Source organism: Lagopus leucura, unplaced genomic scaffold (genome assembly GCF_019238085.1).
Source record: "Lagopus leucura isolate 7727_CA_CO unplaced genomic scaffold, USGS_WTPT01 Super-Scaffold_100004, whole genome shotgun sequence".
Classification (NCBI taxonomy): Eukaryota; Metazoa; Chordata; class Aves; order Galliformes; family Phasianidae; genus Lagopus; species Lagopus leucura.
In genome coordinates this window covers 18,465,787-18,481,362 of record NW_024962264.1, presented here as the reverse complement: position 1 = coordinate 18,481,362, position 15,576 = coordinate 18,465,787, and the positions used below count along the sequence as shown (strand labels likewise).

Below are 15,576 nucleotides of genomic sequence, written 5' to 3'. Positions count from 1 at the left end.
TAGCTCATAAAAAGTGCAAATTAGTACTCCTATTAAGCTTGCCCTGAAAGTAAGCAAATGAGCAGCAGAAAATATAATCGATACTATGTTAATAAATGACTTCTTATTCCATCAACTCCTAACTGGACTCTGGCACTGATGAAATGATGCACACACACATGCAGAAAGGTTCCCCAGCACAGCGCTCTAACTTTGAGTTCCACACTTTCATTTGAGTATCTAATAGCATCTAAACTGTACTACACATAAAACTACAAGCTATGATGAACAGACTTTGCTTAGCCTACAATCTTCCAAATGATTTTAAAGGTTCAAAAAAAAAAAAAAAAATCACTATATGCCATTATTTCAGATTCATTATACACTCCTGTTACCCTACGTACATCTCTGCAACGCTTTCAGTATATGTCTATCTGTGGAATAACACCCTGTTTCCCTGAAATATGCCCTGTGGTGTTTTTAATCAACAAATTCCCATTTACCTGCTTACCTGTATGCGTTATACTGCTTTCCATATAGCAGAAAAATAAGCCTAATGCTCCTCTTCTCATACATCTGATTACAATATTTTACACTAAGCAGCTCCATACTTGCTTCTAATTTCACATACAGACATCTGTATCTCGAATGCATATAGAAAAATACAAGAAGAGCCACCAAAACTGTAATAGTGAAGATATTATTAAAAGGTAACTACAAGGCAAAGCACTTCTTCGCTCTAAATCATCCTTACTAAACCTATCAATGGTAATATGAAAAGTCAAACTATTTAAGTTAGAAGGTATCGGGTAAACATTTTTTGAGATTTTCTTGTCTTATTTTCAAAAATGTAATATTCCATGAATAAGAAGGTCTAGGCAAACCCAAAGATGTTATGATTAATATTACTGAGAAAGCAAAATAGAGACAACATTAGTATTATTTCACTATGCAAGTCAAACTGAAAAACAAAGGTGAGAAAAAGAACTGCAAAGACATGAAGTCCTCAAATAAACAGGATACAAAATATTTTTAGAGAAATGACTGCATTTTTAATATAGTATTAGTACATACTGCCCTCTAGCGATCATTAGCTAGAACAGCATTTTGTCATGCTTCTGTAGTAAAAAAAAAAAAAAAAAAAAAAAAAAAAAGAAAAGAAAAAGGTTTCCAACTCTTTACTACAGAACCATGACACATAATAAGGTTGTGACTTTCATTCACACTTAACATCACATATATTTCCTGACAACACTGAGTTTTTTAAAGCAGCATTTGAACTACTAGAACAGCCTGGGAAAAAGTCACATTAAAATGAAAGCCTTTAAAGTCAATACTTCATTTTTTTTTCAGAGCGACCTTAAGATCAGCAGTGCTGTAATTATCATTTTGCTTTGCTAGTAATATATGAGTTCTTTGGTACTTTCAATTAAGTACCAGGACATGTCTTACATATGAAGAACAATTTGAATAAAAGCCATCACAATGTTCTTAGTTAAAAGTGAAATCTCTTCTCCTCCCACTTTGTTTCATTCTCAGTTTTTTCCATTAACCCTAGCTGAAGCTCCAGTAGTGTGCTGCTATGACAAACTGCTCAAAATCAGAGCTTGAAGACTCAGTTCACTGCTTTTCAACAGACTTAAGTTAGTTCATAACTGTAGGTAAACAATCTATTTCTGAACTAGAAACTCAAACCTCCTCAAATCCCAATGAAAGCCTTTTCCATGATAAATTACTGTTATTTCTCTCTGCATTATTTCATTCTTTGACTCCTCCTCTGGAAGATGAGCTTTACATGTTTTTATCTATAGAAGATGAGATTTCTGCTGTAAAGGCAATAGTTTCAAAGACTTCAGGTTGAGAGGCTTTTGTTTCTAAAGACAATTCAGAAGAGCAAGCAAGGCAAAAATGCGCAGTAGTATTTGTTAGAGGAGATCCTAGGGAGTGTTAAGAAATAACCACAAGTCTCTTACTGTTTTGAAAGTCTGTAACAATAATGTGGCCTACTCGTAGGCCACAATCCAGGAGCATGTTATGAACATGGTAAGAAAGCTACTGTGAAACTATGCATGTAGTTTCAAGACCAAGAAAAGAAATTATTTAATACTGAAGATCTGAATTTCCAAAGCACTGAAGATGCCAACATACTTCATGTTTACTATGGGAGTACATAACATTTATTTTACTATGTGCTTATAAGGAATAAAACGCTCTTCATTTCATTGAAGGGTTCTGCCTTCACAATGCATGCAACATACCTCAAGCCTATTAGATAATTCTATGTTCAACTGCTACAGAAAGGCACATAAATGTTTTGACATCTAGGGATGCCAAAGTAATGCAATTTGAGACCAATTTCTAAATTTAGATTCTACCTACCTACATGCACCTATGCAGAATTCAAAGAACAATCACTTTTCTCATAAGATCAAAATACAAGCAAAAAAATCTCTCCCCTACATTCACCACTAGCTAACAGTAACAGAAGAGACAAATGGAGATGAAGTACTTCAATCACAGGATTTTCAGTTCAGTTAGATGAAGCCACACTAACAGCATCTCCTGCACATCACCAAAGGAAAACTAAGCCTGAGACAGCAGCTTATTAAGCAACTGCAACCAGACTTTGTCATCTCCTTCACTGGCCTGCTAACAACTGCACCTAGCAGCCATAATTGGCAGGTGAAAGCTATTTACAATAATTTATGCCTACAGCTACCCTTTTAGTAAAGTAGCATTTTTTTCTTGTTTAAAATAGTCTGCTTTGTATGTCAGAATTATTCAGTAGAATATAGAACAGAGGCTATAAAATATTATACAGAGCGGTGGAGATTATCAGCTGCTGGAGAGCAAGCAAAGAACTAAAAGATTCACTGTACCTAGCTCTCTATTTACACATAAATCACACAAGCCACTGCAATGTACTTAATCCAGGCACCACATCAGCTAACAGTATTCACAATTATTGGAGTTTCAGTACTGTTCAATATTCTGAGAGCTACATGACCCAAAGCAAAAGGGAAGGGTGCCAGGAAACACAATCTTTCCTGCAGCATGAGCCTGCATTTCGATGATGAAAGATTAATCAGAGTTTACTTTGATAGGATTAGTAGTCAAGCACAAAACTCAGGTTCAGATCTCATTACCAAAGTGCATATCCTTCACCTTGACAGATCCTGTGCAGTAAGAGGTACAAAAAACCCTCTCCCAGTAATCTGGAAGGCAAAACAACTTTTCTTTTTTAATGACAGGATTTAGAAAGGACAACTTCTCTTCAGAGGTTAGTGTTAATTTTAGAATTAGCATTGGTATTCAAATGTAGAATTCTTCATTTTTATTTTTAATCATACTCCTGTTTTGCAATTATTTGTTGCATTACCCACTCATACCCTCTTCTAGGCTATAACACTTAGGATACAAGGCTCACGTTTGACTACATGCTGTCTAACAGCCACCCTTAAACAAAATACAAATATACCCAAAAAGGTGATTTTTTAACTATTCCATCTGACTTGCATTTTGAAAACTTATTAGAGCAAATAAGCATCAGGTGGATTTACATTTGCAGGTGATGCTGCAAACTTGATTCTCCCCCAGTAACTTACCCACATCCTTTATTCTGCCCTCAAATTTACATGCTTTCAAAATGTGAATATCCTCCCAGCTCCCCACCATTCTCTCATCTTCAACCTTTTCCTCCTCAGATGTGGATTATTAGCAGTACACGCAGCTTCTAAACACCTCAGATTATATCGCAATACATTGGGTTTTGCTTTTGCTTCTTTAAATGCCACAGTAACTTTTACATTTATATTATAAACATTATTACATCACAAAGGCCTTTAGAAGTGAAAGGTATATACGTTTTCTTCCCATTGCAATCTTTGCAAACAGTACTAATGAGCATCAGCCCATTCTGAAGCAAGTTTACCCAGAGCATGCAAGAAATGATTTTCATAGGCTTGGCCTTCCCACCTGAGAGCATTATGCTGGCTTTCTAGACTATACATGGCTCTAAATGAAGGATAAAAAAGTTTCCCTGTTTACTGCAATAGATAAAAGCGGGGCCCTATAAAGAAGGCCTTGTTTTATTTTTTTCATTATAGCCCTCTCTACTACATTTTGGATATGGCCACAGTTTCCATTTTTCTCCACCTTAAATGAAGGGATAAAACCTGCATACAAGCTATAATCTTTCCAATGTTTTTGATAGATTCCAACAAGTGATTGCTAAGCATTTTCCAGAATCTGACATATCTACAGATTAACCATCACTTGCACATGCTTTTCGTATTATTTGCAAATCAATGTGTCTGTTGAGTTAAACAACTGCATTTAATTAGATGGTAGAAAAATTTCTATTAGCCATTCTCAGCCACGTTCTTCTTTGTATACTAGTCCAAATTTTTTAAAACAAATTACATATATATTTTGAGGTCAGTCTAAGTTAAAACTACTTATTAGTGATATTTGTATTGTACCATGTTAACAAAAGGGCAAGGACTGAGGTACCTAAAACAATAATCAATACTTAACCATTTTAACAGCATATCCAGAAAATCTCATTAATAAGCAAATCTCCAGGTAAACTGCTGCCAAGACAGTTTTGCAAAGCATCTCATCCTAACTGTGCTAATTTTTCCTTCTTTTACTTTGAGCAATATTTATAAGAATGCTCAGCACTTACATCAGGAATGAAACCGATTTCATTAAGGTGGTTGCTCAGCTCTGGATCATGGAATGCAATCATCTGAGAAAACACCGTTAGATACTCTGAAATAACAAACAAATTCAAGATCACTGTCAAAAACACAAGCCAGAACATCCTGTTGTTTTGTATAGTAGCTGTAGGAAAGAAAGGGCACATTCTTAAAAAAAAAAATTTAGACTTTTTGTGTGAATACAAGCCACAAGATATTGATGGAAGTTAGAACAAGAATATTTCAAGAATTTTAAGACCCAAACTGAGTGAAATACTCCTTGATTGCAACAATTGTATTTATTTTCAATAGTTAAATTTTGTCATCCAGAAGTCAATGAGGTTTTAAGGTAGCACCTGCATCATCAGTAACCTCTTAATTTGTCTCCTCTGGAATAAAGGAGAAAATACTTATTGTAAAGATAAAATGTAGTAAGATCATCAGCACAGCACATCATGCTGAAGGGTACAATTTAATTAAGTTGTCTAATTAACACTTGCTTTTAATTGGAACAGAAACAGACAACAGAACAGAGACACCGACAGACTTCTCTATTTATTCTAACCTCTTAGTTTTGTTCCTATTGTGATGTGCCTTGTTAGAAGGAAGATGAAGAGTCAGTAACGCTGCAATTTCAAAACAGATGGCAATTGCTTTTTCTCTATGCTCTCAAGCACAGAGTAATTAGGGCTCAGACATCAAGCTGAGTGAAGGAGGACAGACAGGGAATGTTACTCTGCTTCCAGTTTTGAGCATACAAAGTTAAGAACAATCATTCTATAGAACAATTATATTAGGTTTAGAAATGTTAAAAGCTGCGATGCTATCTCAAGAGAACTGAGAAACAATATTCCCATTGTAAGAACACAAAGGGAACAAGTCACAGACCTACTGCAAATAATACTTGAAGGAAAAAGATGCCCAAGTCCTCTAGGTAAGTTGCAATAAACATTAGGAACCTCCTTCAGAGTTTGACAACCACTTAACTTCCTTTAAGTTGGAAAGATAAAGCCACAGCTTTTCAAACAGATTTTTTCTGTTCTTAAAAGTTGTTTACAAGACTAATTATCTAACCAACACAGACAGTAGCAAGGTGAGTTAACAGTTCCAGAAAACTCCTTCATTCTATCTTCTTGATATTTACAATTCATTTTTAGGTAGAACAGACATTTATCTCCCAGGAATTGTTTGGACTTCTCTGAGGCGCCTGCAGAGCTGTTGAAGACCCAATTATGCAACATTTTTCCTCATGGATACCAAATCCTGTCCTGTATTCTCTTCAATAAGAAATTCCTCTCTAGTCTCCAAGTAACCGAACACCAATTTCTGGGGAGTTTCGAACTTGTACTGTTCCTGCTCTTTACTGTCCCTCACTGTAAAGATAGCTCCTGTAACATTCATATGATTAAAATCATGCTGTTCAGTTTTTAATCATATAGCATTGCAAGGACCTTCTCCTCACCTGATAACTTCGCAAAATCAATTGACGCTCAACTTGGAAACAAATGGAGCTTTTTTTTTTTTCAACCTCCCTGCGCAAACAACATTGTTCTAAGCCCAAGCATTTACCTGCTTATCTTGTTCCTACTTTCCTTGCACAGTTGGTGGTGTTTTTTGCTTTTTATTTTTCTTTTTTATCTCACATAAGCCTTCTGAAATACATACATGAATATTTTGACAGCACGTTCCTCATTTATAACCACTTGAAAAAGTGTATTTACAAATGCAGACTTAATTCAAGCCCCCTTAGAACAAATAAAAAAATTAAAGGCACTTACCTTGGATAACATGAGAATTATCCTTCAGAAAGAAGTTATACAAATACTTGGGTATAAAAGCAGACATGCAAGCATATGCCAGAGCTGAAAAAAATTAAAAAAAACGAATGCAGAGAAAGAAATACAAGTGCTTATTATTAAGCAGATAAAAGACACATATATTAAAATCAAACCATAAAGAAAAATGATTGTAAAGGAACACAGGAAGTGCACAACACTCCCTAATGAATTTTAAAAGCTTCTATTATCACTTAAGTAAACAAGACAAATCTGGTTGGACACTCTTCGTTCCCAATTTCTTTCCATAATTCTTAATGACTGTCTAATCAAAGAATATTAGGATGGTATAATCACAAAATAAACAAGAGAGTTAGGCAAAGCAGACTATGATAACAAAAGAGAATAAATAGAAGGCTTACCCCTATCCTGGGCTCACTCACAAAACACCAGCAGAGCAGATCTCCAGAAGAGATCCTTCCCCACTGGTAGCCAGCTCTTAAATAGGTCTAGGAGGGGTGCAGCCAGGCTTCACCCCTTCCTGCAGCACAGGTGAATTGCCTTCAGCTGTGCTCCTCTGGCTGACTCAGTGTTCACCTCAGGTGATCAATCAGAGGTTCAGGCCGTGACTCAGCACTTCCCATATAGTGACAAAGCCATAGTGATGTTTGTATTGAAAAGGGAAGCTCCCTGATGGAACAAAGCTTTGGAAGGTATAGTTTCAGACAACTGCATTTTTGCATTCTTCTGTTTTCTCCCATAGAATTTAGACCCAGTCTACATCCCCACAAGACTCTCATCTGGTCCCCTTCTTCAGCTCAGAGTCTGAAGACAGAATTCACAGGAAACCAACAGTGGAATACTATTAAAACATTTCTCAGCAGCTCTTCACAAACATACCATGTAGAGATTAGAGGATAAGAACATAATGTTTAGCCCTTCATTAATTTCTAAGAATTTGGCTGAGAGATAGTCTACCTATTTTAATACAACTCTTAGCCATGTTGTTAAACCACTGATTTGACAAGAAGTCTTAGTAAGAGATAGAATAGAAACTGTAATACGTTGTTCATCATTTTGGAAATGATAAGCAAAGCATCGTAGTTATAGCATTCCTTAGAAATGAATTCAAGTTGGCAAATTTTCTGGCATTGAAACCACCATTTAATCATCTGTATTCAATTAAAATCATAAACCAGGTCACAAGGAATTGCAGTTTTCACTATCATACTTTGCTTCAATAAAAAAAACACAAACAGTTACAGAATCAAACCATATGGATGTGTTTGGGACCTGTTGATAGAAATATGTAAAGGTGCACGGTAGGCCCACTGTAAGAGTTACTGTCCTGAAAAACTATCTTTCACCCAAACATGTTACGAAAAAGTTGTGTACAAGAACATAGAAAGTTGGACTAGGCCTGTTCTGAAGAAATCACAGTCCAAAGCTGATCTCTGATTACCTTTTAGACACTTAAGACCAACACCAACTTTTCTGAATACTGCTCATCTGTACGGTTAATGGTTACAATAGGTTAACAAAAAATACATTCACATTACCAAAGGCTAATCCAGAGCTGCACTGAGAAGCAGAAGTACTAAATATGCATGTCTTTTATATATGCATGTTTTTATATAGCTATTTGTGATCTTTTTTTTTGTGAGTCATAGCAAAATCGGCTTCAAAATTCCCTTTCAGTTACAGAATTCTTTCATAAATATGTGGTGCACAAATATCTGCAGACAACTAGATGAACAGGTTGTGCTTCCCCTCACTCCCAGCAGAAAAAAGCGCTCACCTTCATTGTTAAAGTTCAAGTATAGGAATGGTGCACAAAGAGAATCGAGGCCTAAAGAGGGAAGAGCCATGAAATGTCATAAAGATCTCATTTAATGAATTTGTCTTATTCAACACAGTAACTTAACCGTGACATTTTGCATACTTTTATAACACCTGCAATGCCAGGCTGCACACAATGCAGAGAACAAGTATGCAATCAACACATGCAAACAAAGAGGATTTAAACTTGTTAAAATGATAGTGCTGAATTGACTATTTTGTCACGGTTTTCAAGAAATCCAATTCATAGTCCTATGAAATTGCCCAATAACTTCTGCAGCACTATCTTTGAACTGATCAGCAGAAAGAAACACTCTTTTTTTTTTTTTGAAATGATCAAAATTTCTGAAGAGCATATGGAAGAGGCAGTCAATTTGGCATTACAAATTAAATATAAATCACTAGGAACTAAATTTTCAGTAATTCACCTATTCATTCTTCCAAAGAGAGGAAAAGGAAGTCCTCCAAGTAAGATTTTTGTTTGGTTGTTTTGTTTTTTTTTTTTTTTTTTTTTTTTTAGACATAGCTTTCCCATTAATGTCTTGCTAATTACTCAAACCCACCTTGCCAGTATACCAAATCAGGATGGGAAACAACCCAGGCCTTCAGTACACGTCTAAACTTTGCATGACCCTCAGGTGATGACAGCAATTCGTCATACTGATGGCAACGAGGAATATCAACTTCAATCTGTATCACAGTCAAATACACAATGTACAGAGAAACCAGGGTAAATGAAATAGTACTACAGCAGTTGTGTAATAATACAGATGGCAGTGGTGGAAGTTAGCCAGACAACCGAAGTCAGATCATCATCATCAAAATCAGTCTGTTTTGCCCACTGTTCTCAGATCAGTAACTGAACTGGGACGGGGAGAGGGCTCTAACTGCTGCTTTTAAAAGAAGGCTTTTAAATAAATAAAAGCACACTTTCTAAAAACAAAACAACAGCAGATTACAACTGTAGTATTTTCTAACTCAACTTCTGCGCTTGTTTCAGGTGCTAGCACCCCTTTTTTTCTACAGGATAATATAATCAGAGACCTCAGAAAACTTGATGGAATCTATTTAATTCAGCCATCTGATAGAACAGCTGTTCCTTGTGAAGATTATTTACATTTGGTAGTACTTCTTGGAGAATTTAATGGCTCAAGAACCCATTTCTGTACAGTTCATCTTACTGTTCAGAATGTCAGTGTACTTGACGCTATCTGGCATCAGGTCCAAGGGGCCCAAAAAAAGAATTGATAAAGACAGAACATGTAACAACACACTAGTAATACTGCTTATTATACTGCTTGCTGTTGCAACAGAAACATGATTCTGAAATAAGATTTTTGCTCATCAGAGGTTATAACCTAATTTGAGTTAAACTAATGGTCCCAAACTGTTTTGCAAGATTCTTGCAACAGCATGAGAAAGCTTAGAGGGCAGGGGAAACCTTCTACTATTATCAACCACATCTGCTGTAATAGACAAAATGATACCCACAGGTTGAAAAGATCTTTGATTTACTTCAGGCAACAGTATTCGGTAAAAACTGGAGGTCTTACTTGTCTGTCTGTAGGAATCGGTGTGTCTTTATCAATGGCATCATATTTTGCTTGAATGGCACCCTAAATGTGGAAGAATATTTCAAAATAGAAAGCCCTTACTAATGTAACAGCATATTGTAATGTACATACCTATATACAAAAGCTGTTTTTATCAAATGTTCCAGCTATCAACTTTTTTTCTGAATACATATTTTAGTGCATTTCCCAAACAGAGAATTTCTCAATGCTGAATTTTAACAAAATCTTCTTCATTTGAGTGTAACTCAGGATATACAGAACTTTCAATGGTATTCCCACTATCTTCAGTCACTTTCTCTGGCTTATAAAGCAAGGAATATACTTCATCCAGTTTTCCATTTTTAAGTTAACTGAAACTACCAATTTAAATTCAAAGTATATCTCTGCTGCTGTGAAGTTTCAGCATCATCTGTGAAAAGGCTGCCTATTAATTAAATACTGATACTACCAACATACACTACTCTTAAACAGCCAGTTCTTGTCTAAATACCAAGGGAAGTATTCTAACAAGTGCATCTTAATGTTATGGGGTTGCCCTCATTGTACAGATACTAAGTTGATGAAGTAAGTGAACTCACTTCCCAAGACACACTCTTGACCACCAGTTACTCTTTTCCTTACGGGTTGTTTTTTTTTTTTATCGTATGAAGATACTCAGGAGTTCACATCCTAAGCTACATCCTAAAACTCAGAATGTGTAGCCTGTAAGAACCTCTTTGCTGCATGACAGAGGATTACAAGCAGAACAGATGCAAAAGTTGGGTTGTCATCACGTAATTGATATCAAGTAAGAGGGGTCCCCATTTCAAGGATAATTTCTAGGACAGTCCTTTCTAGCCCTTTGTCCAGAAGGATTACATCATTTATTTTTTCTCCAAACTTTGGAAGACGTGTATTGGATAACAGTGAAATAAAATACATTTGCTACATTTTACACTGTTATTCAGCTTTTGCTTGTTGAGGCAGAAGACTATAACTGCATTTATAAAAAATAACTTTAAAAATAAAAAAAAGTTAAGCAGCAGTTGCATTTACAAACCATAGCAAAATTTTAGTGGGTGTGCACTATTTTTTTATCCCCTAATCAAATTAAATATAAAGTCAATCAAAGCCAATATTCTCTGATACCAAATATCAGAATCAGGAATGAGTCTGAATACTGTTTTAGTTCATACGATTTCATGCATCCCCCTTTGTTTAAATCTGCACTAATTCTAATGCCAAACTTCACTTTCTTTCCAGCTTCCCTGTCCATTCTACTCCTACCCAATTCCTTCCTCAGTCAATAATGGAATTTCTGCAAATGGCCTCCAATCACCCTTACCTCAACACCCAACAGAGCAGCCCAGGTCATGCCTCTCAGAAGAGGAGGGATGTCAACTCTGGCTTCTTTCCAGATTTGGTTTTTCTTATAAGGGTAAGCCTTCAAAAAGAAGAGATTAATAGCAAAAACATTACCTTTTAACTGAAACAAATCTAATCCCAACTCTGGGAAGGTGGTTTCTTCAGAGGAAAAAAATCTGTCAGTTAGACAGTGATTGCAAGTTTTGTTTCAAGCAAGTTTCATTCATTCCTAACTGGAAAACCTAGATGGCAGATGACTGTTAGATACTGAAATACCCACTGCTCCACACGAATGCATTCATATACTTTGGTATATATTGAACATACAAATGTAGCAATCCAAATCATTAAAATTGGTGTGGGTTTTTTCATTACATGTTTCTTATCATAATAATTATCCAACTTTCTTTTGTTTGACATTTATAGCTTATGCTTCCTTAAGTACTGCACCTATTAACACATCAGCCCTCTTTCATTCCTCACCAAGAATTCATCTTTTTTCCATACGTGTAAATTAAGGTTTGGTATTTTAACCCCCTTAAAGTAAAACCCACGTTTCTATCATGGTGTCATTACAGTAAATAGCTGTACTGTTTTCAAGAACCTTACTGCTTGGAAGTGCAAAGATGATACTGGTATATTTATACCTATAATAGATTAGTAATGAGTAAAGGATACAGAATTAGTTTCTTGAGTAAACAGTTCTTAGCAGCAGCTCTCACATTTTTATTCTCTTAGACTTTAGTAAGGGTTTTCTCTCCCCTCTCCACTGCTGTTGCTTTCATCTCTGCTTCTTTTTCAACTACTTTGTCCTTCAAACACCCTCTAATTAGCAAACCAAATCCAATTAACCAGAGAGATTTCATACCTTCAAGAGTCTGTCAAACAGAACAATTCTGTTTAGCTGATACTCTGTGTCCCTCTCCCGGATGATCAGAGGTAGATTGGCAGCTGCAGACAGCTCACTACTACTATTTGAATGAGGTAAAGTTGACTGGCTGGGAAAAGAATTAGGATTGTAGTAGTAAAGAGCAAAATATACAATTCAAAGTGCAAAATAAATATTCAGCAATGCATTTTTGAGTTAGAAGTATAAATGGATCATTTTAAATATTCAGCACAAACAGCTGATTCACAGCATGTCGAAAGAGGTTAAAAATGTAATTTTGGATTCAGGGCCTTAAGTTCACCAGTACAGACCACCTATCAGCCCTCACTGATTTTAAGGGCCAAACAAGAACATGTAAGGTTTGCTCTTGGAAGACAGCTGTATTGATGTGCATTGTGCTACTCAAAACTAACACTGCAACATTTGGTCACTTAGATGGGAACAAATTTACACACACTTACTCATCTTCAAGTAACGGATAAAATGCTTCCCCACCAACATCCTTCAGTCTCTGAAATGGACAACAAAGACAATTCATTATCAGAATGCTGCTCAGAAACCATCTGAAAAATTCAGTGGAATCTGAAAACAATTAATTTGCAATTCACTTCTAAGTTTAATGGTTCACCCCGACACCTGTCTAAGCATTAGCTCAGTTCTCAATCAATACGGAAACATACAACCTTTAAGACTAGGAAACGTTCCCAGTACAGACTATCTTATTTTCTTAAGACATCACGGAATGTATTCTATCTTAAGAGAACTCTCTTGTCTCCTGCACAAAGCCTGTTTTCTGCACACACAGAAAAAGCTTTTATGGGCCATGAATTAAATGATCAACAGTATTACCATTGCTTCTTTCTTTTCCTCATTTTTCCATATGGACTTCCTATCTAAGTAGCTGCAAAGCAACTACGGAACTTGGTTTTTACTTTTTTTAATCAACTCAAGAGTTATTCAAATTTGAGTTTCCTCTTGTATCAGCATCTGAAAGCTGCGCAGAATTACAGACGCTCTCTGAGAAGGTGACAGACAAGCGTACCTGGACTCTTGTCTGAAATTTTCAGATATCTTTGCTGCATTGTGATTAATGTTTAATATTATCCTCTCTGCAGTATTCTGCTTTGCAGTTCTATTTCTAACTTAAAGGCATACAGCGCACAGGCTGCTCCTCCTGGGAGTGACAGAACAGTTCGTTCTCTGTTCATTCAGACCTGATCCTCTTTTGATTTCAAGCATCATGCTCTGCTCCATGAAAGCTGTTTGAAGAAGTGCTTAACTTCAAAAATTTATTTCATCTAACATCACAACGTTCTCACTTGTATCCTCCCCAAAATAACAACTCAGTACACATTTATTTGCTGCTGCATTTATACACGAAGGCACCAGTATAAAAAACTACAGATTAAAAAGTTTAAAAGAAAGCTGTAAAAGCTGCCCTTCTACAGGAACGGAATTAGAAGCTGTGGTGTACGCTACCTTTAAAATAGGCATTGCATAATGTAAAACAAATTAATAGCTATATATTCCAAAGCTTAGCAGTAAACTACTGAAAGTTTGGCATTCAGCTCCAAGGATACAGATATTAAGGAGCTGCAACTGAATTGAGCTGTTCTTTCTTCTGAATGCCGTGAGCCACCTACAGGAATAAAACAACTCACTGTGCCAGGCAGTTCAGCAATCATGCAGAACATCAGGTACTGCTAAAATATTGCAGCTTCACCAGAAAAAAAGCAGGTAGTAAAAATATGGGGATGGAGGATGGGAACATTAATCAAATTTAGTAAGCTTTTACAGGAAATGCAATTTGATAGCGTAAATCAGAATTGACCTTAAACGCCAGGGAGTTTTCTGAGAATCAGTAACACTGTCCCTTTGTAGGAGCAGAAGTAGGAGCTGCTGTTCCATATTCCCTTTAAACAAATGTTTCCACAGCAAGGACATATGCACCTGCACACAGAATTTCACTTACATTTCGGAGCTGGCACAGAGACAAAGTCACAGTTGTGTCATCTAGAAGGGAACTTCTATCTCGTCCTTGCCCAAAGCTTTCACCATCTTCCAACACAAAGCTTCAAAACGAAAGGAAAAAAAAATAAAATTCAGGTCGTTTTATAACATAAGATTTGAGTTAGGAAAAATAAATAAATAAACATCTAACATCTATCAGTTTCTTCTTTAAAACAGAACACTAGCTCTTAGAAGTATAACACATTGATTCTGCAAGGCATGAAACCTGCTCTCATTGGAATGTACAATCACCTTAAATTATTTAAACAGCTTCTGTCTAAAACTGCGCATTTCAGGTTTTCCACAACTCTAGTTCGCACACAAAGGAAGACTAATGAGATACGGGATTAATACTCTTTTTATTTCTTGAACTGGCAGAGACTATGACTGCCACTTCATGTGAGACCCAAAAAATAAAATAGCGCTGTCATTTAAAAGCCACTTCCCACAAATTAAAAAAAAAAACACAACAAAAAATCCCAGACCTTAAGGGGACTAACAAATGCAACCAAGAAACAGTATATACAGGTTGCCTGTTTGGTGTTATTTTAAAGCAGACAGCAAATTCATCTCTTCAAGTTATGCTAACATGCTCAGGATGACTTAAAAGATAGAGTAAGATTACATTTTTAAATGGACATTTCATCTTCTTAATACTTACATAATTAAAACTGTTATCCCCACAGAAATCAGAAACCCAAGCTTTCACCTAAGTGGACAGAACAGGCAGCACCTCAAAATGTCACACTACATTTGCTATCATGTGATCACTGAAGATCAAGCTCTTAATTTTTTCTACCCCCAGATACTGCACTCTGGCTATTTTTATGTGATTTTAAATCCCAGACCCAGCAAATTTATCTTTATGAACACACAATTCTGTTTGTTAAAAATCAGACTGGAGGATTAAGGTATCAAAATATTTAAAAGTGTTGCATCAAATTGCAACATGTGCAGCAGGAAGATAAAAGTAGTAATTTTGTAACAGCACTACAATTTTTAAAACTGTGCATTTAAAAGAAAAACACACAAACATAAACCAGCTGATCTGCTGAAGAAATGAATGACCATTCAGCACTGATGCTCTGTGAAATGGAACTCCAAGTGTGAGAATTTGCTACAGAATGAATTACTATTGGTACATAGTGCTTAAGCATAGTGAGACTTTTTTATTTTAAATCAAAGTTCAACAGTGATGGAAAAGATGCTAAATTTAGGATCTTCCAGTTCATTGTTCAGCACTTAACCTTTTTTTTTTTTTTTGGATTTCAGAAAGCAATGTGAAAAGCACATAAGTAACAAACACGAAGTGTTCAAATAATGCCTTAAATTGATTAAGAAGAGATGTAAAGTGATTTCCTGCTGTTTAAGAATGTTGTTTCAAATGTTTTTAAAAATGTACACAGGTGTCAAAACCAAACACCAAATCAAAACATTCTTTCACAATCACTTCTCCATACATCCTC

At 35.9% G+C, this 15,576-nt stretch overlaps 1 protein-coding gene across 8 annotated transcripts in view; it reads right to left on the bottom strand.

The window, feature by feature from the left end:
• The window catches only part of TBCK (TBC1 domain containing kinase), a 92,915-nt gene that overhangs the window by 43,901 nt on the left and 33,438 nt on the right, over positions 1-15,576 (bottom strand). For all 8 annotated transcript variants that reach the window (XM_042871831.1, XM_042871830.1, XM_042871829.1 and 5 more), the window contains 9 exons: positions 14,073-14,172; positions 12,562-12,611; positions 12,080-12,209; positions 11,192-11,290; positions 9,847-9,909; positions 8,857-8,983; positions 8,253-8,303; positions 6,458-6,541; positions 4,667-4,752 (listed from right to left, as the gene is read on the bottom strand). In XM_042871831.1, the coding sequence (XP_042727765.1) occupies positions 4,667-4,752; positions 6,458-6,541; positions 8,253-8,303; positions 8,857-8,983; positions 9,847-9,909; positions 11,192-11,290; positions 12,080-12,209; positions 12,562-12,611; positions 14,073-14,172 (790 nt within the window). The remainder of the gene's footprint in view (positions 1-4,666; positions 4,753-6,457; positions 6,542-8,252; positions 8,304-8,856; positions 8,984-9,846; positions 9,910-11,191; positions 11,291-12,079; positions 12,210-12,561; positions 12,612-14,072; positions 14,173-15,576) is intronic.